At 42.5% G+C, this 27638-nt stretch overlaps 1 protein-coding gene across 26 annotated transcripts in view; it reads left to right on the top strand.

Moving 5' to 3' along the window:
• The window catches only part of LOC126284806 (protein bric-a-brac 2-like), a 437302-nt gene that overhangs the window by 404862 nt on the left and 4802 nt on the right, over nucleotides 1-27638 (top strand). For 23 of the 26 annotated variants that reach the window (XM_049983974.1, XM_049983980.1, XM_049983971.1 and 20 more), the window contains 3 exons: nucleotides 5163-5524; nucleotides 6537-6735; nucleotides 19325-19482. In XM_049983974.1, coding sequence (XP_049839931.1) covers nucleotides 5163-5524; nucleotides 6537-6735; nucleotides 19325-19482 — 719 coding nt within the window. Of the gene's footprint in view, nucleotides 1-2015; nucleotides 2134-5162; nucleotides 5525-6536; nucleotides 6736-19324; nucleotides 19483-27638 lie in introns of all 26 variants that reach the window. The other 3 variants (XM_049983981.1, XM_049983995.1, XM_049983987.1) reach the window with 1 other exon arrangement.

The raw sequence follows: 27638 nt of genomic DNA, 5'->3' as shown, positions 1-27638 counted from the left end.
CTGAACTGTATCATGGTAAAAGAGTCTGTCTTAAGTAGCTGAACTGCTAAAGCATGATTTGACACTTTGAGATCGTAGTGAAAAGTATTGGAAATTGTGTTAGTATTACCTAATACATTTCAGTGTAACAGCATCCCTAGAAACCACTGGGAACAAGTTAACACTTGCCAAAGGATGCTTTTATTTATGAAACGAATATGACTTTGGTTAAATTTTCTATGTGTTTATAAGTTACATAAGAGTATCCTGTTATTATTCTTGTAGTTAATACGTACCACTCACTTTTGTTTTCAGCTCAGTTCTTACTGGTTCAAGGCTAAGTGTGCTTGCATTTTTGAGTGGGTTTTAAGAGGTCGAAGTGTAGGGAGATGTGTGATTGAACTGAATATTTTAAGCTATTAACGTTTCAGTGGTTGCAAGGAATAAGAGCACGATATTTAAACCAATTATGCTACATGCAGGCTATTTGTAATTGCCTGTTACAAACTTTAAGGACCTGTAGAAAGAGTGAGTAGATAATGTTTTGAATAGGAACTCTTATCTGGAAATGTGCCATTACCATCCTGTGACGGTTTCATTTCAGATGTGTAACGTGTCAATGTCTGCCGAGGGAAAGAGTAAAGGGTCAAGAGTTGCTTGTCGTGATATGCAGTAGCGTAGCCAGGATTAAAATTGCTATGTCAAGACGGTCACCTATGTCTGTTAATGTCTGCCTTGCTGCGAGACCTGTGTTCTGAATTTGGGAAACAGCACTTTCTGGGCAAATGAAACCCTCATGCCACACGCGTTCAGGGATTTCATCACTGGTTTGCTATCAGTTTGTGGGCAGGTATTCTGGATGGTCATGTGATTAGGCCAAACCACCTTGCACTTGATCTTCCTACAAAACATGGTGGACCAGTTCTTGGAAGCTGTGCACTGAATGTACATAAGGAAATTTGGTTTCAGCATGATGATGCCTGCTGACAAGAGTTCTGGCCACTCCACTAGAGATTGAAGAGAGACCTTGTGGAATAGTGTGTGTCTACGATAATCTGCTTTCTATGTACAATGTCAGTGGTCGCCACATCGAGCCACTATTGTAATGCATCAGTATTGTTCTGCGTGTGCAATATGTAAGGTTCACTTTGTTTTGGAATAATATACACACATAATATTTTAAGTGTTAATACAAGCCAATGTGCTTAAGTGATAAATAGATGTTTTGTTACGTCCTTTCAGATTGTTACCTATTGATCATATTGTCATGCCTAATACAATTCATAAAGGAGAAGTGGATGACTTAAACATCTGAGCTGAAAGAGTCATAGGATGGAAACTTTGTTTCTGGGCATGGATTCTTATTCAAAATATTATATATTCACTCCCCTTGTAACAGGAATTTCCGAATGCACTATGTAATCTACTTTTTGTGGTGTCTTGAATTTTAATAGCACTCCTAAAATAATATTTTCATTATTTTTGTAAGGATACCAAGAAGTGATGGTAACTGGAAGCTGCACTGTTTGACAATAATAATAATAATAATAATAATATTGAGAGATGCATATATTTGCAGTAAGTCTTAAGACTGGAAAATTTCCACACTTTTTTCCAATGTACTCTCTGCTTACTGAAGTACAGCCAGAGCAAAATTTGAAATTATTGTCGAAGAAACATACAAGAAACAAACTGCAATGTTGAAGTCGCACTTGTTTCTTGTCACTGCTGATATCATTCTTAATAGGACATAGAGCACTAATTTTCCATCTTTACCACCCATGTTTGTTCCATTGCATTTAGACTCAGGCTTACCTTTCATACCCTTTATAATTTTCTCCTAGTTCCACAGAACTGAGTTGTCATACATACAAGTATCTAAATTTCACCTTTCCTTAATTCCTACTGTGCCTACCCCTTAGAACAAATATTCCAACATAATCATTTGAAAACTTGTTTCTTATTTTCACCCTGAACTGAAGTAATACTCGTGCTGCATGAGATCTTTCCTTATTAAACAACTTGTTTGTACTTAGGGAAACCACGCCGCCAACCTGGAAAGACACGTTTGGCGCAGGCACATTCACGAACATGAGCAGCTCTCCGCGATGAAGCATGACCTACGCAGCTCAGCAGATTGGTCCCAGCTGTGCTGTTAGTAGTATGTTGTCATAAACAGTGCACTCTTGAGTTGATGCTCTGAATAAGTGTGAATGGGAGACAGCTAATCATATCAGGGCTAGAAAGCAAAGTGTAAAGTATTTAATCCTTGATTTAAACTTTAATAATTGCTTACAATGAATACACAGTTACAGGAAGTTGGAATGTATTACCATCCTTGTGTGTAATAACTAGCAGTATCTACAACCTAACGCATTGCTAGTGGTAAAAGGATTATTACTTAATAATAACACTTGCAGTTGCACTATAGTCTTCAGAACAATGTTGCAAGACAAGTTATATCTTGAGAGAGTGTCGTCTCATCTCATGATAGTTCCCCAAGACTTCGCAGGTAATGTTTAAACACTGTTTAAACGTGATTTCCTAAACTGTGATTTCCTAAATTGATAGCTTCTCTTTATTTTACAGTACACATTATATCATAAAATTGCTATAATGCAAAATTCCTTCAATCAGTTTCTCATTGTGATAAACTCCTGTGGCAGTTTTCCATAATTCAGTCATTTATGGAGCATTTTAGTTGGTTTGCTTACGTCCTTCTGAATGATAGGTCTTAATCAACCCTGTTACAAGACTTGTAAGCACCAATACAGTGTACATACACAATGACAGGTAGGGCCTAGATGCTAAGTAATAAGAGCATATAAACCACGTATGGCAAAATTGCTTGTCGTGCACTTTTTGGAATGCACATTGAACATTAGCATATAATTTTCAAGCATCTGTCATTATTTCTGTTACTGAAATACGAATTGTAGTGTGATTTGGGTGGACAAAAATATTGTTTAGGCAGGGAGGTGGAGTTGTTTGTTTTTGCAATACATGAGCACACAAAAGATTCATTTTTACATGAAACTCTTTAAATTGTCTGTTGTCATTCTTGACAAGATTTTGTGGAGTTCAGGAAGTTGCAGGAAAAAGAAGTCTTAGAGCATTGAGTACAAATGTTCAAAGTCTCAAGACTTAAACACCACCTGAATCCTTTCATTTTTTCTTCATAGAACTTCATAAAATAACATCAACTAATTTGGAACAACCCACTGTTTGAATCCAAATCTTACCTGGTTTTGTGGAAATAAATTCTTTCAGATAATGGTGTCAGGAATATCAAACAATTTGCTCGTTATTGCTCCCGCTATAAGAACGAACTTTAAATTTCATTAAATTCTCATTCACCAAGGCCATCAAGGGACAAATTTCAAGCTTTCCATTCATCAGCTGTGATTCTGTTCAAATGCGTTATCTGGAAATGAAATGCTGCCTTCACTTAACTGTTATCTGTTTTGGCTCATACACTGTTGTATGCTTCGTATACCAAAGTCCTGGCCGTCATTCCAATACTGCTGATCCTGTAGGAAAGCATGGTATCCTATGAATATATAAAGGATTTTTAGGCATGTTGCTCCATACCGAATAACTCAAAGCTATGATTATTGTTCTATGTAGCATATTGGATGCTTTGACTGGTAATAAAGTTCAGTACTTGTTCATAAAAAATAATTTCAAAGCACTCACCTACAGACATTGCCCCCAAATTGCATTTGTGGTGTTCACTTTCTGCCATATCAAGGTAGGTTTTGTTGTAGGCTGCATATTCTGTTGTCTCATTAGAAGTGATTTTCTTATTGGGGTGGTGTGCATTTTCCTCATCCTGCGTTTCTTCATAAGTGTGAACTTCCAAGGTACCTGGCACATCAGCTGGAAGATTATCTTCAAATGTTTTATCACAGACAGACATCTCATCTACGTGGTCTGGAGGTAGATTGATGATGTCAGTGGTCTCATTTGTTTCATCTCCATCCTGACCATCAGAAGCAGCCATGAAATTGTGATCATTTACAATTTCTTCAATTTTCATTACAGAAATCACTTTATATTGATTCATTGTGGCTGGGGAGAAAAGAAAAAAAAACGAAGTATTGTTTTACAGAGGGTTACCTGCCAGGAATTCCAAATGAGGATAGAAATTCAGTGTGTCCTCAAGTGAGAAGAAAATAAGCCTTGGAAATAAGTAATATATGAACTTCTTACAAAACAGTTACAGAAAACTCCTGAGACTTAATCCAAGGCATTGGCCCTTAATTTAATCGTCAGAACAGTATGTCAAAATTATAACCTATTACCAGCAAACACCTCCAGTATTTGAAGTTTTTGAGATTGAGCTTTTTAGGATGTAATCTGTACTGTACAGGGTACAGTACACTTCTTGGCAACAAATCGGTTAATTCCATATTGCTTATGTGATGGTGCCCATGAAAATTTGACTGGTCATGAGACCACTCTTTGTTGTCTAAGGTTATTAATGATGTTATTTCATAATAGAATATAACATGCACAGAGTTATTTGTGAGTAAGTTTAGTACAGGCATTACGTAAGCATGTGCACAGGCATAAAACGATCTGTACACACTGTTAGTCTCTGTCTGCAGCCTGATGTGATAATGTTCTCTGTTTTAGACCAATCAGATAGCTAAATTCAGCATTATTATTGTCATCCATGCAAAATGGTTACTTGCGAAGCAGGATATTTGAATAGACCGCTAGAAATTACTGATTAGAATGGTGAACTGTTGCTGTTGGGGTAAACAGACCAAAATCTGTACTTTCTACTCAGATAACCATGCCAGAGTCTACACATTTGTTTGTGCAGTGTGAAGCATTTGATAAGATACAAATAAACCACACATCACACTTTTTAAACCCTAAGAAAGTACTTTGCCCCCCCACCCCCCCCACCCCTCCACAATTTTAATGCTTTAATCGTCTGCTTAATTTAGCAACCGACAGTTGACTCTGTTCTTGTACATGCATTTTGAAGCTGTTTCTTACATAATTTATTGTACATAGCTCTTACTAATGAATCTTAACTGGAAATTTTTTCTTTTCTCACTAATGGTTATTTTTTGTTGCTGTAATCTGATAACTTGAGAATGACTTCTATTTATCGAAATGAACCTTACATACACAAAGCCACAAGAATGTTTTGTTTCCAATATTTACAGTTCCGCAGCAGATGCCAGGGACGAGTGGAGGACCAGGAGGAGGGGGAGGTGGTGCTGGTGGAGGTGGAGGTGGTCAGCAGTCTGCGAAGCAGTCGGTTGGGCAACAGATGGCAATGCTTAAGAAGCAAGTTGGGCAGCCAGGCACAATGCAGCAGCACGGTGCCAACAAGGCTACAGGCCCACCTCGGCGTGCAGTGAGCCCATCCCCACCGCAGTCGCCACAAGTGGCCCCTCCGGAGGTTTGCCTGCGTTGGAACAGCTATCACTCAAACATGCAAGCCACTTTCCCCAGCTTGCTGACCAATGAGCAGTTTGTTGATGTGACGCTGGCGTGTGAAGGGCGCAGCATAAAATGTCACAAGGTATTTTCTTACATTCCTCACATTATTGTAGGAGGTTTAGGGGGAAATTGTGCAACAGCACCAACAGTTTGTTTAAAAATTTCAGTAACTCACATTTCTCTGAACCCAGTGAAACAGTTGAGAAGTTAAAGCTATAAGGGGGGGTTCAAAAAGTTTCTGTCTGAGGGAATTACTGCAGCATTATGCAGTGTAGCATGTCTCGGATGTGGGTATGGAAGTACTACCATTAGGCAATGAATTAGTGTAGCCCTCATGTTTTACCACTGTGTGTGTGTGTGTGTGTGTGTGTGTGTGTGTGTGTGTGTGTGTGTGTGTGTGTGTAAGTAGGGAAATGTGAACTACGGCGACGGTATTACTAAATGTGTCCAAACAGGACCAGTGTGCTATTATTCTTTACTTGGCTACCGAAGGATGAATATCAGTAGACATCCATTAAAGAATGTAGAACCTGTCTGGGGCAGCATGTATGTCTAAAACTGCCATTGTCAGATGGTGCGCACATGAGGGTTGCTGCCGCTATATGATAATGCAAGCCTCTGTATCGCAAATGTAACTTTAAAGGTACTCCATCTCAAGTGGGAGACATCCAAGCACCTGCCGTATAGTTCTGATCTCTCCCCATGAGATTATGATGCCTTCGGTCCTTTAAATAAGGCTTTGAAGGGTCAACAATTTTTTGTGGACAGAGATGTGTAGCAGGCAGTTATGGAATTCTTTACACAGCAGGATGCTGCCGTTTTATCAAACGGATATCTTAAACCTGATGTGTTGGTAGAATGATTACCTCACTGCTTACAGGGATTTTTCCTGGTCAGCATTCTCCTTGTGGACTATATGACCTTCAGACAGATGCTTTTTGATTGTACCTTATACTTGTAATGGGAACGATTTAATAATTTAAATACATTTTAAAGCATCTCTGATTAGAATGTGGAATGATAGTTCAGAAGCTACTCCCACTAAATCAAAATATTTTGGGTTCAACAAATTGATAAGCTTTTTTCCTCTACAGGTCATCTTGTCAGCTTGCAGTTCGTACTTTGAAGGATTGTTAAGTGAAAACCCATGCCAGCACCCAATTGTTCTGATGAAGGATCTGCGTTATTGGGAAGTGCAGGCACTTGTTGACTTCATGTATAGGGGAGAAGTCAATGTTGGTCAAGACAAGTTACCCTCATTGCTTGCTGCTGCAGAGGCTCTCCAAATCAAAGGTATTTTCTTGCCTCTGTTAACTGGTTATTGCAAAGGATTGTGTTGGCAATAAAGCAATTAACTTTATGAAACAGAAAACTAATTTTACTGTGAAATAAATACCAAAATAAATGCAATTTTTTTAAAGTAATCATCTTAGAAAACAAAATTTGCTGCTGGTTAACATTGCCCCATTCATTGTAACACATGGATCCTTTTTGGCATGCTGCCCACATTTTTGTCGAGATGCTGCTGCTCGAGTGTGCTTTGGTCATTGACAGTGACTCATTAGAAATCACTCAGTATGTGTGTATTCATGTGGCAATGAATTGCTAGTCAGTTGGTCCCAAACATGTTCAGTTGGATTTGTCTCTGCATATACTGCAAGCAATCAATTTATAGTTACTTGAAGATTTTCACAAAAGTGCATGTCGTATTCGTGCATTATCTTGTGTAAGACGAACCTTTAGCTGAAACGTTGAATGAGAAGTATGATAGTATTTTGAAAGATGCTATCCTGATGCAGCTCAGCACTATAATTGGTGCAGTTATATAAAATGTACTTGTAAAGGTGGAAGAAGAAAGCATTCAGTGATAAAATATTGATAAAATACATTAAATGCACGTCGAAAAAAATGGAGAGGTTAACGCGTCGAAATCTATAACATTTTTCTGTAAAACGAAACTGAATCTGCCAAATGTGGCTGCAGAATATCTAGTCCATATTACTTTGATATTTGAGTGCAAACTGACTTGCTGTACACATGAAAGTATGAAGTGGACAAGACGGCAGATGACTGTACTGTAGGAATTTATGAAAATTGTTTGTTTTGAAATACATAAGTACTGATAAAGTTATTGAAAGTCTTGTTTTAAATGACAAATAATATTGTATTATATCTGATACATCACTCAGTTAATCATCTACCAAATATCCAACTGGTGCAAGGAGACAGGCTAAAATTTATCACCACAAGGTGGCATCAGTACATGAAAATGTAATGAAAGTAAGTGAACATCTAGCTTGTCAGTAAAATAATGAATTACAGTGGATGTGTCAGTATTCGGAAATGCATATATAAATGTTAAAATCAGTATATTGGTATTCCAGCCATAAGATAAAACAAAGTGTATGAAGTTGTATGCAAAACGACAGGAAATTTATTTATGCAAAACGACAGGAAATTTATTTATGCAAAACGACAGGAAATTTATTTATGCAAAACGACAGGAAATGTATTTTGCATGTAACAGTTTTGCAGAGAGAAGCATAACTGTGTAAATTAAAAAATATAATATACATATATGCTACCAATACAATGGAACCTCACTTAATGAGCATCTCTCAAAATCACAATTCGCATAATGACCAAAACAAATTATAAAAAAAAGAAGAAAAGAGAGAAAAAACGCCTCACATGATGAACGATGCTTTGAGTAATGAGTGACAGTGATTTCACAGTTTAGTGTGATATTACCAACTGTTTGTGTATGGCTGGGAAAATGTTCAGCAGAACGAACACCTTTCATTGTTGGCAATGGCATATGAACAATGTCTTCAGAACTGCAATCTGGGTTTAGTGCTCTCTCTGGTATCATCTTAGTGCAGCTTGTGATGACACGTTTTTCTAAACTGGGGTTCATACAGTGTTTTTTGTGCGTGCAAATTTTAATTACCTTCATAGAAATGTCTCCAAAGACAGTCACAAGACGACGACCATAAGAGAAAGAAAATTACCTTGGAAATTAAACACAAAATCATTGAAAAACTTGAACATGGTGTGAGCATTGCTGATGCATCAAGCACATACAATTGGTCTACATAAACTATTTAAACTATCCTCAAGGCCAAGATGGAGAGACATGTTTCAAACGGAGTGACAAAAGTATCTAAACAACAGTTTCATATTCAGGATGATGATGAAAGATTGCTTCTTATATGGATAAATGAAAAGAAATTGCAAGGAGACTGTCGTTTGTGAGAAGATGAGAATGATTTTCATCGTTCTCATTAAGACGATGCCAGGATCATCAGTGGTTGAAGCCGTGAGTGGTTCAGGAAGTTTAAGAGAAGAACCGGCATACCACAGAATTGTAAGGCACGAGGAAGCAGCCAGTTCTGACACACAGGCAGCAGTGAGCTTCATCAGCAACTTCAGATGCTCATAGATTCCGAGGGAGATTTTTAATTGTGAGGAGACAGGTCTGTTTTGGAAAAACGCCGAAGCTTACCTTTATAACAGCGGAGGAGAATGCATTTCCCAGTCACAAGCCAATGGAAAACTGTCTCGTGCTGCTATTATGTGCCAATGCAGCAGTGATTTGAAAATTAAACTGCTGCTAGTTTATGACTGAGAAACTCGCTGAACCTTCAAGAAGTGTTAAGTCCAGAAGAGCAGGTTAAATGTGATGTGGAGGTTTAACAAGAAGTCGTGGGTGACACATGATGTTTTTTGTGATTGGTTCAATGAAGTGTTTGGTCATTCAGTGAAAAACTATTTGCTTGAGATGAATCTGCCCCTCCATGCCTCACTTGTTTTGGACAATACTCCTGTCCATTCTCTAGGCTACAAGACCACCTCCTTGAAGAATTTCAATTCATCAAGACCCAATTTCTGCCTCCCAGCACAACTCTGTTACTCCAACCTATGGGCCTGCAGGTTGTTTCTACCTAAAAGTAGTTCTACACTGAAGCACTCTGAGTTTTGCTTTGGGTTGACTGAAGCTACCAATCTCTCCCTCTCTCTCTCTCTCTCTCTCTCTCTCTCTCTCTCTCTCTCTCTCTCTCTCTCTCTCTGAGAATTTTGCAAATATCACGTCAACATCGTTGCCTGCGTTAAGATGATTGAAAAGGCACAGGAATGGGTTACCTAGGGAACTCTCACTTTTACTTGGACCAAGCTTTCGCTAGAGAGTGTTGTCAATTTTGACTTTTAGGCATGTGAGTCAGTTCCTGTGGGAGCCTGAAGTCAATAAGATTGTGTCTTTCGCCAAGAGTATAGGACTAGAAGTGGACAATAATGATAGCAATAAGCTTGTGGAAGATCACTGCCAAGAAATTGCCACTGAAGAGCTTATGAAGTTATTGTGTTTAACAGCAAGAAGTTGAGGTGAAGGTGGTAAGAGCAAAGCAGCAATCTTGCGCTGCAATAAAAGCAAGGAAATTGGTTGCACCGTACATTGAAAATCATCACCTCAATAAAGCAGTGGTTATGCGTGCTACAAATTTGACAATAATGCTGTGTTGCATTTTCGCCATCTGTTCAAGCATTGGCAGGGACAAAAGACTGCAGGTAGCTTCCTAGTAAAAAAGAATTATTTACATATCGTGAATAATAAAGTACATAATTTTCTTTGAATAAATGGCGTGAATAAGATGGAACTTCAGTACTTTTACTGCATGGAACGCATTATTGTATTTTACATTAATTTATATGTGTTAAATGGTTTCGGGTAATGAGTGTGTTGCACAAATAGTAAGATTCTGGAACGAATTATGCTTGCTATGCGAGGTTGCACTTTATACTGATTTTAACATTTGTAAATGTGCGTTACCGGTTACTAAATTACATTTATGTTGTAATCAATTATTTTATTGAAGAGCTACATCTTACTCATTTTAGTAATATTTTTATACATTGACGCCACCTTGTAGTGATAATTTTGGCAGTCTTCTTGCACCACATGAATATTTGGTACATAATAAACTGAGTGATGTAATGGGTTCTTCAGTTTGTAGGACGTATATTTTATTTAATTGTACCAGTGATATTTCACTGATACCCTTCATGTATTTCTCTTGTAGAGCCATTGAGAATGATGTAAGACTGAGAAGCAGAAGACGGTGGTCGACAGTAATATTTTTTAGTACAGTAAAAATGGCCATAAAGCATTTATCCATTTTGCTTCTGCAACTATTTACTGTCATGATGATTCATTTTAGTAATATTGTTTTAACTTTTCTTGCTGTGTAAGAAACAGTTAATTAAACAACTAAGGGTCTGACAGTTGTTTCGAGTGTTCATGTTTAGTGCCCATGAGGCCCAAGCTATTTCAGATGATTCTTCCTTCCTGGGCTGTGTTTCCTCCCCCATGCTCCTCCTCCCCCATGCTGCTCCTCCTCCCACATGCTCCCCCATGCTCCTCCTCCCACATGCTCCCCCATGCTCCTCCTCCCACATGCTCCCCCATGCTCCTCCTCCCACATGCTCCCCCATGCTGCTCCTCCCACATGCTCCCCCATGCTCCTCCTCCCACATGCTCCCCCATGCTCCTCCCCCCCATGCTCCTCCCCCCCATGCTCCTCCCCCCATGCTCCTCCCCCCCATGCTCCTCCCCCCCATGCTCCTCCCCCCCATGCTCCTCCCCCCCATGCTCCTCCCCCCCATGCTCCTCCCCCCCATGCTCCTCCCCCCCATGCTCCTCCCCCCATGCTCCTCCCCCCATGCTCCTCCCCCCCATGCTCCTCCCCCCCATGCTCCTCCCCCCCATGCTCCTCCCCCCCATGCTCCTCCCCCCCATGCTCCTCCCCCCCATGCTCCTCCCCCCCATGCTCCTCCCCCCCATGCTCCTCCCCCCCATGCTCCTCCCCCCCATGCTCCTCCCCCCCATGCTCCTCCCCCCCATGCTCCTCCCCCCATGCTCCTCCGCCCATGCTCCTCCGCCCATGCTCCTCCCGCCCATGCTCCTCCCGCCCATGCTCCTCCCGCCCATGCTCCTCCCGCCCATGCTCCTCCCGCCCATGCTCCTCCCCCCATGCTCCTCCCCCCCCATGCTCCTCCCCCCCATGCTCCTCCCCCCCATGCTCCTCCCCCCCATGCTCCTCCCCCCCATGCTCCTCCCCCCCATGCTCCTCCCCCCCATGCTCCTCCCCCCCATGCTCCTCCCCCCCATGCTCCTCCCCCCCATGCTCCTCCCCCCATGCTCCTCCCCCCCATGCTCCTCCCCCCCATGCTCCTCCCCCCCATGCTCCTCCCCCCCATGCTCCTCCCCCCCATGCTCCTCCCCCCCATGCTCCTCCCCCCCATGCTCCTCCCCCCCATGCTCCTCCCCCCCAATTCTGCTCCTCCCTCCCCAATTCTGCTCCTCCCTCCCCAATTCTGCTCCTCCCTCCCCAATTCTGCTCCTCCTCCTCCCCCACATGCTCGTCCTCCTCCTCCTCCCCCCATGCTCCTCCCCCTCCCCCCATGCTCCTCCCCCTCCCCCCATGCTCCTCCCCCTCCCCCCATGCTCCTCCCCCTCCCCCCATGCTCCTCCCCCTCCCCCCATGCTCCTCCCCCTCCCCCCATGCTCCTCCCCCTCCCCCCATGCTCCTCCCCCTCCCCCCATGCTCCTCCCCCTCCCCCATGCTCCTCCCCCTCCCCCCATGCTCCTCCCCCTCCCCCCATGCTCCTCCCCCTCCCCCCATGCTCCTCCCCCTCCCCCCATGCTCCTCCCCCTCCCCCCATGCTCCTCCCCCTCCCCCCATGCTCCTCCCCCTCCCCCCATGCTCCTCCCCCTCCCCCCATGCTCCTCCCCCTCCCCCCATGCTCCTCCTCCTGCCCCCATGCTCCTCCTCCTGCTCCCCCTCCCCCCATGCTCCTCCTCCTGCTCCCCCTCCCCCCATGCTCCTCCTCCTGCTCCTCCTCCCCCCATGCTCCTCCTCCTGCTCCTCCTCCCCCCATGCTCCTCCTCCTGCTCCTCCTCCCCCCCATGCTCCTCCTCCTGCTCCTCCTCCCCCCCATGCTCCTCCTCCTGCTCCTCCTCCCCCCCATGCTCATCCTCCTGCTCCTCCTCCCCCCATGCTCATCCTCCTGCTCCTCCCCCCATGCTCCTCCTCCTCCCCCCCCCCCATGCTCATCCTCCTCCCCCCATGCTCCTCCTCCTCCCCCTCCCCCCATGCTCCTCCTCCTCCCCCTCCTCCCCCTCCCCCCATGCTCCTCCTCCTCCCCCTCCCCCTCCTATGTCAACTTGGCTATCCACCTTGTAGCATGTATTCTGTGCAGTTTTGTTTCCATTGCTTTTTCTCTTTCATCTTTTTTTTGCATTCTTGGTTCCACTTTGGGGTTTGACCTCCACTTCCAAATTTTTTTTCTGTAGTGCAAGCCATTTGGGGAATAACTGCCTCCCTAGCGTCACTGGCTTGGAGTGAAACTTTCCTCACAAATTGGTCTGTAGTAGAACACATGGCGAAACATTCACCGCAACAAAGCCGCTACTTTTTGTGCAAAATATTGAAGACAAGTTTGGTGGAGTGTCTTAGTAAGATGTGGTTAGGTTCCCTGTTGATCAAAGCTGCTTCTGCTGCCAAGTCCGCTGCTCTTCTTGTTTTTGATTGTCTTTGCAATGTCCTAGTATCTATTACACCTCACCAGGCTCTGAAAATATCTGAAATGATGGGGCATTTTTGAAGGACAGTTGTACTGATATTGGCACCTTTATTCTGTATTTAGAGAGAAATAATCCTACCAGAGAAGATTAAGATTGTGTGTTAACAGACTGACGTGAAGCCATATGTCCCGCCACCCATGAAGTGCTTTCAGTGCTTGCATTTCAGGCACATCTTCCTGATGTATGGCAGACTGGCTGCTGACTGGACACCCTCTCCATGAGGGAGCCCGTATGTTCCTCCACGTGTTCTTGTAAATTGTCACGACTGTCACTCTCCACACTCACCAAATTGCCCAGCTTACAAAAAAAAAAGAAGAGAAGATACCTAAGAGTATATGTCGCTGGATCATGTCAGTTACACTGAGGCTTGTCAAAAATTTGACCGACTCCACCCTGTGTGGATGACTTCTCCATTTGCCTCTGTTATGTGCTTTCCCCCTTTTCCTCAAATCGGTCTCATCCCGCTCTCCTCTCCTCCCTCCCTCCCTTGTGGTTCCCATGCTCTCCCCAGTGGTTACTGCTCTCTTTCACAGGCCAAAGAAGTGTCCCCCCTTCTTTGGTGTTGGCCAAGAGCACCCTTCACTCTTTGGCAGGTTCCTGCTCAGTTACAATGGGGCCCGAACCTTTGCAGCATCTTTCCTCTGCTACACCGTGTCTGCCCTCATGTTACTCTTTTTCCCCTCCCTTGGGGAACATGTCTGGGATGTTTTTGGGAATGTGTTCCACATTTTTGGTAGCTGACATGAGGACAATCCCAACACTGATATTCATTCATTTTGCTCTTTCCATGTTCCCTTTCTACTAACCTTCCTCCACTATGGTGTTTGAAGTTCCTCTTGATCTTCTTCCTATCAGAGGCCGGCCCACATGTCTGATGTGTGACGGGTGACTGGGTAACATAAAATTCCCAGCCCTGGCTCAACGAGTATGCTGCAGTAAATCCCATTAGTGTTCAGATAGGTGTTGATGCAATTGACCCATCAAATCGTGCTCTCACTCACGAAGTGATACTTTGCTTTTGCACACGGCTTGTGATTCTCAAGCACAACAACTGCTTGCAGCTTCACTCCTCCATGGCTATCCTGTTCATGTCAGGGCGCATTGAATGCTGCATTCTTCCTTTGGTGTTACTTACAGTGGCCTGCTCAGTGGTCTGACTGAGGCAGAAGTGCGGGCGTACCTCTCTGATCGTGTCATTGCAGTCCGTTGGGTGATGAAAAAGGTAAATGCATCCTTAGTGCCCACACGCACTCTATATCTTACTTTTGATAGAGTGGTGCTTCCACCAAAGATCAAAACAGGCTATGAAATTATCACACACCAATGTTGTCAACACTTGGCCAAATGTGTAACCTGTGGTAGATGTTCTCGTAAGGGCGATTGTGTTCCTCCTCCCCCTCCCCTTCCCTACTGTACAAATTGCAGCGGTGACCATGCAACCTCCTCCTGAGATTGTCCCGTGTATCTCGATGAGCGGGCTATCCAGGAGATACGAATGAAAGAAAAATTGCCTTAGCCGGTTGCTCGCAAATCGTTGGCTAGTCAGAAATCTTGTGTTCAATGATCTGCCACATACAGAACTCATCTTCATGAAGGACATGGCCCTACAGGCATGCTACCTCAAATTTTGTACCGTGGTTGTAAAATTGCCCATTGTCACAGTAGCATCCCTGTCTCATCCTCCAGCTCTGCAACAAGCCACCAAACCTTCACCTCACAGGGTGAAGTCACCTGCTACACAACTGGCAAGCCAGAAAGGACAGAAGGAATGCTCTCGCAAGGACTTCTGACAATCTCCCCACCTCCCGCCAACAAACATCTGAGTTGTCGTCCGCCAACCAGAAAGGCTCAAAAATATCAAACAAATGTAAATGGTCGTCTTCTTTGCCGGCTCGGAGATCTGCTTCAATGGTGTCACTGCATGATATCCTCATCTGACTGACCTCTGTGTTGCTGGTGTGCACCACCACACTCGGCATATGCGAGGTAACACCCATTCGTTTTTCAGTCCTTCCTTATGCCCATAATCATTCTCCTCCAATGGAAAATTCACGACCATAGATCCAAGAGTGAGGACTTACAGCTGCTTTTGAAATAGCAGCATTCATTTGTTCTCTGCCTCCACAAAACAAACTTGCATCCTCACGACTGCTTTGATTTCTTACATTTCTTTACAGTTCACTTTGACCTCCCCCAGCTCCACCCCCACCCCCGAAGGACAGCATTCTATCTTGTGGGGGAGTCATGCTGCTCATCTGGGATGATGTTCATAGTCAAACAATCTTGACTATCCCTCTCCAAGCTCTTGCAGTCAGTCTGCATTTTCCTTCCTCATTTCACCTTTTCAGTTTGTACTGTTTACATCCCTCAGTCATTTGGTGTCACCAAGGCAGACTTCCTTCAGCTTATTGGGCAACTCCCTAACCCCTTTTTGCTGCTTGGTGACTTTAAGTGTGCACCATCCTCCATAAGGCTCTCCCAGAATCTGGCCGACGCCATTCAACTTAATCTTGTCTGCCTTAACACAGGAGCACCCAAGTTCCTTTCACACTCCTCGCTCACTTATTCCCACTTGGACCTCTCCTTCTACACTGTCCAGCTTGTCCATCGTCTTGAGTGGTCTGATGCTGACCATTTCCCATGTGCTATTTGTTTGCCGACTCCTGCATTTTCCTTCCTCATTTCACCTTTTCAGTTTGTACTGTTTACATCCCTCAATCATTTGGTGTCACCAAGGCAGACTTCCTTCAGCTTATTGGGCAACTCCCTAACCCCTTTTTGCTGCTTGGTGACTTTAAGTGTGCACCATCCTCCATAAGGCTCTCCCAGAATCTGGCCGACGCCATTCAACTTAATCTTGTCTGCCTTAACACAGGAGCACCCAAGTTCCTTTCACACTCCTCGCTCACTTATTCCCACTTGGACCTCTCCTTCTACACTGTCCAGCTTGTCCATCATCTTGAGTGGTCTGATGCTGACCATTTCCCATGTGCTATTTGTTTGCCGACTCCTACACTACCCTACCTATGTGCACGCAAATGGCTGCTTTCCAAGGCTGGCTGGAGGCCTTACTCCTCCTTGGCAGCCTTCAACAAACCCCATGTCCCTCATTATGACGACATGTGGGGTACAAACGTTATCCTTACCACCGCAGAAAGTTCCATTACTCCCACTTCCTCTTTACCGCGCTGTGTCCAGTTCCCTTGATAGACAGTGGCGTGCAGCCATGCAATTTGCATGTAGAGACACTACGAATTTTTCAACAGTTATTGTACAATGGCAAACTGCGTTCTTTATGAATAAATGCGTGCACAGTGTCATCGCGTTATTCGGGATAGCAGTAAAGCTATCTGGATTTCCTTAACTATGTAACAGTTCCATTCCCACTTTGTGTGAGCCATCTCCTACAGCTTTCTGGGACCAAGGTATATACCCCAGTTTCTGGCCTTGACCGTTGCAGATAATTTCTTATAGGACCCTATTGCTATCTCCAACACTATTTTGCATAGATTTCGAGCTCTGCTCTGTATCACCCTGCCTTCCTCCATTGGAAAGGAGTGGAGAGGGCTCAGGCAATGCCCATCTCTTCTCAGAATCATAAGTGCTAAATGCTGTCTTTGCTATCTCAATGCGCCACCCCAGTGCCCAATGATGATCGCATTCAGATGTTGCAGAACCTTTCTCTTGCAGGCAAACACTTGCTTCTTCATACATACAATTGCATCTGAGCAGAGGGTACGTTTTCCAGATGCTGGCGTGAAGGCACTGTCATACCTGTACCTAAGCCCGTTAAGAAAGAACACTTTCCTTCTAGTTACGACCCCATTTCTCTCACCAGCTGTGTTTGCAAGGTGATGGAACGTATGATTCATGCCCGTCTGGTATGGTGGCTCAAGTCTCGTAATTTACTAACTACACACTGTGTATTTCGGGTGTGCCATTCTGCAGTTGGCCATCTTGTCACTTTGTCAACCCGTGTTATCAATGGTTTTCTTCAGAAATACTAGGCTACGGCTGTGTTTTTCAATTTGGAAAAAGGCTAAGACTCCTGCTGCATCATTGATATCCTCTTTTTCTCTGTAGATGCGGGGGTTATGTGACCACATGCCCGGTTTCCTTCAGGAATTTCTAAAAGACAAGATTTTCCAAGGTACGTGTGGGTTCTGCCGTGTTGGGCACCTTTATCCAGGAAAATGGCGTGCCTGAAGCTTCCATCCTTACTGTCGTCGTCCTCTTTGCTATTATCCCTGTTACGGCCTGTCTCCAGCCGAGCATCTCCGGCTCCCTTTTCGTTGATGATTTTGCCCTGTATTGAGGTTTGCCACTGACTTGTCTCCTTGAGCAGGGTCTCAAGCATTGTCTCCATCCTGTTTACTCATGGAGCATTGACAATGGCTTTTGCTTTTCTACTGACAAAACCGAATTTCTGGCAGCACAATTAGTTCTTCCCACCATCTTTACATCTTGGGTCTGTTGCTCTTACGTTAGTTTAAACTAAAAACTTTCTGGTGCGTATGCTCAATAGAAAACTTTCTGGTACTCCCCACATGTCTTAACTGGCCGCTGGCTTCCTCGATGTTCTACGTGTCCTCACAGTTCATGAGGAGCAGATCGGACCACCCTCCTCCATTTGTACAGGCCCCATGTCCGTTTGAAACTAGACTATGGGTGTTTTGTTTATGCATCTGCACATCTGTCCCTATTACACAGCCTTAGTAGCATCCACCATCGTGGCATCCGTTTGGACACAGGCATCTTTTACACCAACCTGGTTGAGAGACTGTCTGCAGGAGCTGCCCATCGAATACTTGTCATACTGCCGTATTTTTCTGGTATTGGTTTCCGGAGTATTTACTGCGGAGCTCTTCGTCCTGTATCAGCCCATGCAGTGCATCTGAATACACAGGCTTTTCATTACATCATCTGCTCCGACACTGTGTGCCCTTCAGAGCCTGTGTGTGCTGCACACTGTCCATCCCTTAGTGCAACGGGTCCAGGAAAGCTGTCACTTTCTCACTCTTTATGGAGCCACTGTGACATTTATGTGGATTTCTGGTCACGTAGGTCTGATAGGAAATGAGGCTGTACGACAAAGGCAATTTAATTTTTAGTTCTGGATCACTGTTTCTCTCTTTATGGACCTTTTTCAAAGTCCCTGTTCCGTCGATTGGGCCTAATGTTGTAGTTGCTTTTAACTCCTTTTCTGTCTTCCTGTTCTATGGTTCTGACATGGGTGTGTATGATCCTAGTTGCTTTTGTGCCACAAAACAAACCAAACAAACATTCTTCCCCCTACACCTCTCAGGCGGAAGGCCTGATAAAACAATTTGGCCACGATACACATTCTGTGCACCCCAAGGTCACCTGCTCTGTTTGTTCTTATATTGCAGAAACCAGATCTCCCTCTGGGCCCTGCCCCCTCAGTCTATGAAAGAGAACAAAAAGAAACTTAAGTCCCAGGACAAGTTTGTGGTGGTATAACTGATGCATTGAGGCAAAGTTGATTTAGTGGAAACCATTTTGTTCTGTATGGATTGTCACAGCCTGCCCACCTGTCTCCAAAAATTCAGGTTATATTTCTGTTTCATTCGACTTGGGTAATTTGTAGGTAGGTCATCACATGATTGTGTTGACTGTAAGCGAACAATATGAGGCAGTTCAGTGCTGTGTGTTTCATGATAGTGAAGTTACATCAACTGAGCAGCCAACTTCACATGGTGACAACCCTTCTCGCCGTAAAGTGACAAGGCACATGTCACCTGTTTAGCAAATGACCTGTCAAGCTTGTTGACAGGCAGAATAACAATCGCAAGCCATATTGTTTAATTTGTAATTGGTGATACAGTGCCTTCTACTGAGCTGTACTGAAAATGCAGGTTTACTTCTATTGCTGCTTGTACTAAGTGACTATACAAAGTGGTTTCCCATAGTCAAAAGAATACATATGGGTGATGCAAAACTGTTTTTAGCTGTCCAGTTTCCAAATGCCTATCTGGAAAAAGGAAATGTAATGGTAGAAGCATATGCTTTTAGTGCAAGTAAATGTAATGAATGATTCATTATATCTAGTTCCTGACAGAACCTATTGACAGTAATTGGTGTGTCCAAAAAATAATTTTAAGTTTCCCTGTGATTCAAGCATATCCAAGCAAGTGTGAATCCATTATATTTGGGGGAAGTAAAAATAATGTGTGTCATAGTTTGACTGTTAAGATATATCGTATGTGATATGTTGCACAGGATTAGCAGGACCTGCTTCCACTCCATCCTCACAAGATGAAGATTCAATGCCCGCAACTATTGAGGATTTTCTGGATGAGCAAGTGCCGTCTCCCATAACTGAGAGGCGCATGCGGAAGCGAAGAATGATGGGTTCTCCACAGCAGCAGCCTATAAGGGTAATTTACAATGCATGTTATGCACCTAATCATTAGTATTTATACTGTGATTCCATTGCTGTACTGAGTGAAGTTGTGCAGTGGTTAGCACATTGGACTCACATTCAGGACACCAATGCTTCAAACCCAAGCCCGGCCGTCCAGATTTAAGTTTTTCGTGATTTCCCCAAATCGCTCCAGGCGAGTGCTTGGACAATTCCTTTGAAAGGACACGGGCAATTTCCTTCCCCATTCTTGACACAATTAAGAGTTTATGCTATGTCTCTAATCACTTCAATGACGGTGAGACATTAAACTCAATTTTGCTTCTTTGCTCTCTCTCTCTCTCTCTCTCTCTCTCTCTCTCTCACGTGCGTACACACACACACACACACACACACACACACACACACACACACACACACACACACACACACACACACTTCCTTTGGTATAGAGCATACTGTGCTTACTGTTACCCCTAATGTTGTGCCTTACTCTGCAGCAGTGGTCATTAAAATACAGTACACATTTAACAACATTGGATTACCATTGTTGTATAAGGGGCATGAAAAAAGAAAGGAGCAGAGTCTGGAATGTGCAAACCGGTTACAGGAGAAAATATCCTGGTGTGTGTGATGAGGTGTGGTTCCAACCAGAGCTTGGAAGTTCACAGCCTGTTGCTCGAGGGCACAGGTGCATGTCACATGATTATACAGAGCTAGTTGCAGCATGCATCAATGGTCCAAGGCTGCCAGTTGCATTGCAAACAGTGACACATAGACATCAAAAGAAGAGCAAACAGGTGGTGTTCATTTTTTGACATCTGAATGAGTAGGGGGATCGGACATTCATAGACGAATGTTACAAGTGTACTGCAAGCACTGCATGCCCCTTTTAAGGGTCAAGGTGTAGCACAAGCACTTCAGGGAAGAATGGTTGTTAGCTGATGACGCACGGTCTAGAGCACCACACTGATCACCAATGACTGGTGTATGCACTTATTATCCAGGACTGCCAAGTGACAGTGAAAGCCATAAACACCATGGTTGTATTGAGGGTCGGCCATGAACACCATGATTGTATTGAGGGTTGGAAGTGTTCACACCATCATGAATGAACGACTGCACATGCATGAAGTGTGTGCCCAATGGATGCCCCACAGTCTTCAACCACACCAGGAAGCATGTCGAATTGCTCACAGTCTTGCTCATCTGGAGCACTATGCTTGGGAAGGGTCTGCCACTGCATGACGGAGGGTACCTTGTACAACTAGTCATTCCCTTTTCTGTCACTTGCATTTAGAGCAAGGGAAAAACTGCTGTGTATTTGCCTCTGTATGAGCCCTAATTTCTTGTATTTTATCTTCATGGTCCCTACGTGGAATGTATGTTGGTGGCAGTAGGTTCATCCTACAGTCAGCTTTAAGCTTTAAATGTCAGTTCCCTAAACTTTTATCAGTAGTGTACTTGAAATGAATTTCTTCTTTCCTCCAGGGGCTGGCCGCAGTGGCCAAGCGGTTCTGGGCGCTTCAGTCCAGAACCGCACGACTGCTACGGTCGCTATTCGAATCCTGCCTCGGGCATGGATGTGTGTGATGTCCTTAGGTTAGTTAGGGTTAAGTAGTTCTGAGTCTAGGGGACTGATGACCTCAGATGTTAAGTCCCAAAGTGCTCAGAGCCATTGGAACCATTTTTTTTTCCCCTTCAGGTATTCCCACTTCTGCTCCCAAAGCATGTCCGTTAACACATACCTATTGATAACAAATCTAGCAGCTTGCCTCTGAATTGCTTCAGTGTCTTCTTTCAATCCAACCTGGTGTGGATCCCAACAACTCAGCAATATTCCAGAATAGGTCGCACTACCGTCCTATGTGTATTATCCTTTACATATGAATCACACTTTCCTAAAATTCTCTCAGTAAACCAAAGTCAGCCTTCCCGACCACAGTCCTCACATGCTCATTCCATTTCATATCGCTTTGCAACATTATGCCCAGATATTTAAATGACGTGATTGCGTCAAGCAGAACACTACTAATGCTGTATGCAAACATTGTGTGTTCGTTTTTCCTAGTCATCCACATTCAGTTGCATTTTTCTGCCTTTGATCACACCAACTAAAAATTTTGTCTAGGTCATTTTGTGTCAACCTACAGTTGCTTATCTTCGATACCTTTCTGTACACCACAGCAGCATCAGCGAACAGCCACGGATTGCTGCCCACCCTGTCTGCCAAATTATTTAAGTATATAGAAAATTAGCGATGGCCCTATCACACTTCCCTGTGGCACTCCTGTCTTCTATGAACACTCACTGTTGAGGGCAACAAGAAAGACCACAAAGAGATCCAACTTCAGTACCTATTCTACAAGAAAAAGCTGTATTTTTAGAAATGAGTTAAAGGAAGGTGAGGATAATTTTACTGCAATTCAGGATGATTGGATTGGCTGATATGGCATAAAGCGGCTTGAAATTCGTGGTGAAACTTTTCAATGGATTTTCTGACTATTACACAATTTTGAGAGAAATTAGGAAAAATTATACAAGGTAAAAATCTGCCTCCTGATAAACTGTATAAATGTGATGAAACCAGTCTAAATTATAAAATGATCTGGGCTACAAAAACATGTAAAGAGAGATCAATAGTTCTTGCTACATTGAATGCAAGTGGAGACCATAAACTGAAGCTGTGGTAATATGGGAGTCTGCTGAGTCTAGAGCTACAAGAAATACCGCTGCTTCGTCACTGCCTGTTACATATGTACACCAAGAATCTACTTGGATACACACACATAATTTTTAAGAAGTGGTTTTTGAAGATTCTGTTAAACAGACCCAAAGATACCTAAAGAAAGTTCTCGCCTTCCAAAGCAACCTTAACACTTGACAATGTTGCAAAGCAACCTTAACACTTGACAATGTTGGTTCACAATGTCATGAGGAAGAATGATAATGGGACAGTATTTGCCAATTTTTATCTCTGAACGTGAAGAGTAATAGTCTGTCGATTTGCAGAGCTTGAAAAAACTGCATTGTTGTAATTTGGGTCGGATGCTTCTGCAAACAAAAGTTGAAGGGACCATCAACAAATACCTGGGAGGAGAAAAAAATTAGGATAAAAGATGTAGTTCGTTGGATAGCTGATGCATGGTCTGAAATAAAGGCGGACACACTAAAAAAGTCTTGGAACCAGATTTTACAGAATGAAATGGATACCTTCAGCACAGAAGTAGATGACCTATTGTTGGCAGGACTGATGAAAAAGCTTATTTGATGTGAAAAAATGAATGCGAGTGGTGGTTCAGAATGGATGAACAGTGATTAACTGTTAGAAGTGGCCAATACTTGCAGTTGTTAAAATGGTTAGTGAACCCACTGAAGACAGTGACAATGTGGAATTACCTGAAGAAACTACCATTGACCACTCACACCGAATTTTTGGCAGCACTAGATGTGGCATTGCTTTATTTCAAGCAGCAAGCAGAAGCTACTCCAACTGACACCATGCTTTCTGGAAGATGGCGTGTCATTGCTGCTTAAAATAAAAAAATAAAAAAAACTGAGGTTCTATTTTAAAATGGCTATAAACAACGTCTTTAAAGTGTAACTTGTCTTTTTGCAACTTAAAAATGTGTGCACATACAATTTCATGAAACATACGTATATACTATATTATTATTTTTTAAAAAATCATTGTGCTCAGTAAACATTTTCTCATTATTTACCCATTTTGAAGTTTATCAATTTATTTGTACAATATCTCACTTCCTTGTCATCAAGACTTCAGATGGGGCCTTCCCCAGGTAGTACTAAGCAATTGTAGAACATAATAGATGTTATATTTAAGTACTAGTGGAATATGGCTGCATCTGCAATGCACCTCCACCTTGTCATTTTTTTAGAGCCTTGTATGCTCGCTTTGCAAAAGCAAATGGTTTTTAGGTGGTCTAGAGCATAGTCTTTGTAATGAAAACACTGTAAAAGAATTTATGGACAACACTTTTTTTGTAAATTTGGGACAAAAACAGCCATTTTTGGTGTTTTTTTTTAAATAATGAAAATCACCACCTTTGCCCATAATATCCATTAGAAAGTAATAGGAAAATGTAATTTTATAAGACCTTGTATTGGTAAGTTACTAGTGCAAAGTTTTAGGATTATCCAATAATTACTTCCGGAGATAAACGGGGTATATATGCCCCAACAGAACTGGATAATCTGGAAAGAACCCAGAATTTTTTTAGAATTCCAGGAATTTTTTATTGTTTTGGTTTTGAGCTAAGTTTGACTTATCTTAGATAAAATTTCACTTAAGCCTGCTACTGTAGGATAATACTGCAGCGATAAACGAGAGAATAAAACCAAAACACAGTTTTAGCTGCAAAGAAAATGTAGCGTTTACAGCAACAAGACTGTGTGCCAACAAGTGTCTGCTGATAACAAAATGTGCCAACGGCTTCAAAAACACTTAGTAACAAAAACTGCTTTTGGTGAGTGTGGCATCACAACTGTTTACTTTTATAAGAGATGACAGGAAAATATTGCGAATGGGGGGTTGAGAAGCATTACTTTCAAACTAAATTTCCTATCATGCAGTATGACTTCAGTTAAAAAGTGCATGTGCCATGAATTTATTAAATAACGGAGTATTTGGTTGTCATTCAAAACTCAACATTTTCCTCCAGTCACTTAGAAAATTTTTGGATCCAGAAGACCATCCATTGGTGCCCTTATTAAAATATTACTTGCACATTTGTCTTTCACATATCTTATATCCTGCATGTATCAAAAAATGGAAACTCCAGGTGGGAATATCAACAGCGTAGGAAAACATAGATTCTCCTTACCATAAAGGAGACACATTAAATCACAGACGGGCACAATTAAGACACTGAAAAAAGCTTTTGGCCTCAGTCTTCATCAGCCAAGAGGAAACACACCATTCATACACACAAGCAAGCACACTTTACTCGCACATGACCATCAACTCCGGCAGCTTGGGCCAGACTGCGGCTATCACATGGATGGAAGCAACAATCTGGAGGTGGTAAGGGGAACGGATAGTAGTGTAAGAGTGGGGGGAGGGCTGTCAGAGAGGAACATTATCTGGCAGAGTGCGTAGGGCCTAGCGTGCCAACAGGTGTAGCATCATGAGGTTGTGGGAAGGTGAAAGAAGGAAGAGCGTTATTATCTAACAAGTCCTTGACAAGTCTTTTGATGCTTGTTGTGTACATATATCTTACATAAAGTGCGAAAATTCTAGGGAGTATCCTGTACAGCTTAAAATGTTATTTCCCAGAATTGACATTTTACACTATTTTTTTAAAATCCCTTGAAAACTGTGAAAGTGGGGTTTCACTGTATTTCTGGATTATTCCTAACACTTTAGCTTACTCATTAACATCCTGTTTTCTTTTATGTATTTTGGTTATAAAGATATGATGACAGATTTGATAAGCTAGTCTCAATGATTTTGCCAACACAGATTTTGTTGCTGATTGGATACCAAACGTGCATCCAGGTTTCTTGTTTCTGCAAATGCAGAACTGTCACATGGTTATGGGATACCCAATTCCTTCTGGTGTTGTGAAGTTTGTAATCCAACTCTCTGATGCACTATGGTAAATCTCCTTACTTGAAAATGAAGAGGAAAACATTGGAGTGCACAACACGAAGCATTTGATAGTGGCTACGGCACAATTACTGAGGTGGGCAGTGTCATAAACAAGATAGTTTAACGACCTGATCTCTATTGGTATTCGATGCAGTTACAGCTCTAAAAATGCATCACATTAAAGTGTCCGCATTTACCAACTTTCAAAACCCAGCAGGTGTTTTTTTTTTTTTTTGCTAGGTCCCATGACTAAGTACTTGGCATTACGCAGCATGTGTTTTACACAGACCTGACCCTTCAGCCACCCACCGTTGGCAATAGCATCAATGCACTCATACGTTGTGTGAGCTCGCTTCTTATTTTGCGAACACATTCTTATGCTGCTTACGACTTATCTTTCCAAATTTGGCTTCGTTGGATGATGTGCAATACCAGTAAATAAAAGTTGGTCAAATTTTAAATATTTGTGTAGAAAATAAAGCTTAATCTGGGTAGTATTCATTATGAAATGGCAATTATTAGGTAATTTTGCATTTTCATTTTGTGACAAAACTCGCATTTATTGCAAAATACGAATGCTGCAGTACCCTAGTAGTAATTAAGTCTACTTAATGAGTTGCACCATTGAACGATATTACAAAGGTAATGGATTATGCAGCAACCAATCATATTTGTAAGAAGTTATTGTATGTAGTGTTGTTCGCCCCACAGCTAAGGGAAATAGGTGGGGTAAATAATTATTCCCTGACAGTTTACTTTCTTTCTATGGGGACATTTCTGGCAGTTCTGCATACTTTTGATGTCGTCATTCTATAAACTACTTATCTGCATCTTTTTTCTACTGTTTTATTGTTCCTGTGACACACTAGCTTCATTAGTTATATTCCAATGTGTGGTTATACATTTGCCTTCAGGAGCCAAATTATTCCTTCATCATGGAGGAGAGAGGCGTTATGGAAAAGTTAAAAAGGACACAACAGGAGGTTGCCTGCCATCCTGGGGACTTTTGAGTTACCTATCTGTTATTTCCAACCTTCTGTAAGATATCCCTTTCTTCTTCCCATGGAAAGAACTATTAGGTTTGAAAATAAGGATAGTGTAAGTACATTTATAGGTGACTGTCGGCAGTACTGACATCTCCCTTAGTGAAAGTAAGCAGTGGTTAGCAATTCTCTTTCATGATATTACAGTTTTCTTGAGTGAATTTCCCTTTTAACCCTTGCAGTACCAAGGAGGGGTACATTGTTTTGTATCCACCTTTCATAAACATTGTACACTGGACTTGCATTTGGGAGGACGACGGTTCAATCCCGCGACCGGCCATCCTGATTTAGGTTTTCCGTGATTTCCCTAAATCGCTTCATGCAAATGCCAGGATGGTTCCTCTGAAAGGGCACGACCGACTTAACTTCTCCGTCCTTCCCTGATCCGACGAGACCGATGACCTCGCAGTTTGGTCTCTTCCCACAATTTAAAATTCTGAGAAAAATATTTATTGTTTTTAATGAATTCTTCTACCAGATTCTACAGTTATTTTATGTTTCTCCACTCAAAGATAATCTGAAGATTTTGGACAACAAATGTCTTATTCCGTAACTAATAGCACTGCAGAAATATAGAACACCTGGACATCAAATTTCTCTATTCAGATGGCAATGTTGGTCTCAGTCCCTTTCTCTTCAGTTTCTGGTTGTTTGTTTGTTCTTTCTTATTCAGTGGAATTTTGTCCAGTGTTAAGATACAAGGTGGAACTGATCATGACCCCGATGTTGAGGTTAGTGAAAAATCCATTACAATCACTGGAAAAGTTCATACATCGAAACCATTTCGTATTATACTGTGGGTAGCTCAAAAGTGGTGAAACAGTGGGAAATAAGGTCAGGTAATATGGCAAGTTTGCTGCAATATTAGAAGTATTTGATGAGATGAATGAATTACTGCCAAGATATTTTGTTGGGATGCACTCTGATACTGATGAAGTGTCATTGTTCCATGGTAGGTGCCCCCTTAACCCTTCAGCTGCTACACACGAGCTATTTAAATTTCATGCTGAGTGGGGCTTCTTTATTGCTGTACTGCTTGCCAAATGCTAATGCTTGTGCTGATAAATGATGGTCTGAATGCTGGGAAATGTTTACTACTGATTTGAATAAACCTATTAGTAAGATTTGCAAAAATCAAATTTTTCAGCTGTCTTGATGTGTCTGCTTGATCAAGGACTGGGTTCTTTTCGCAGTTTGTCATAGTTACTGTGCTGCATCAAGTAAAGTAAAACATTGCACTCTATTTAAAGAATTTGCAGGAGTAAAATCGCGTTGCACAAACTTCGTACATGGTTGATTTTATCTCGCACTTCGCAATATATGAAATGTAAATAAGGTCACGAAATTTTATTTAAAATTGTGCTCACAATGATATCTCATTTTGTTCTCGAGTTACTGATTTTTATATCTGACAGGCGGTTTTGCATGACGTGCCCATTTCTGTCCCTGTGAATTGAGAATTGTGTGGTCATACCAGTAAACAGTTCAAGATACTGAAATGAGTTTTTTTTGCAAATG

This window comes from Schistocerca gregaria, chromosome 8 (assembly GCF_023897955.1).
Source record: "Schistocerca gregaria isolate iqSchGreg1 chromosome 8, iqSchGreg1.2, whole genome shotgun sequence".
NCBI lineage: Eukaryota > Metazoa > Arthropoda > Insecta > Orthoptera > Acrididae > Schistocerca > Schistocerca gregaria.
The sequence above is the reverse complement of the archived record's forward strand: the minus strand, read 5'-3'. Positions and strand labels throughout refer to the sequence as shown.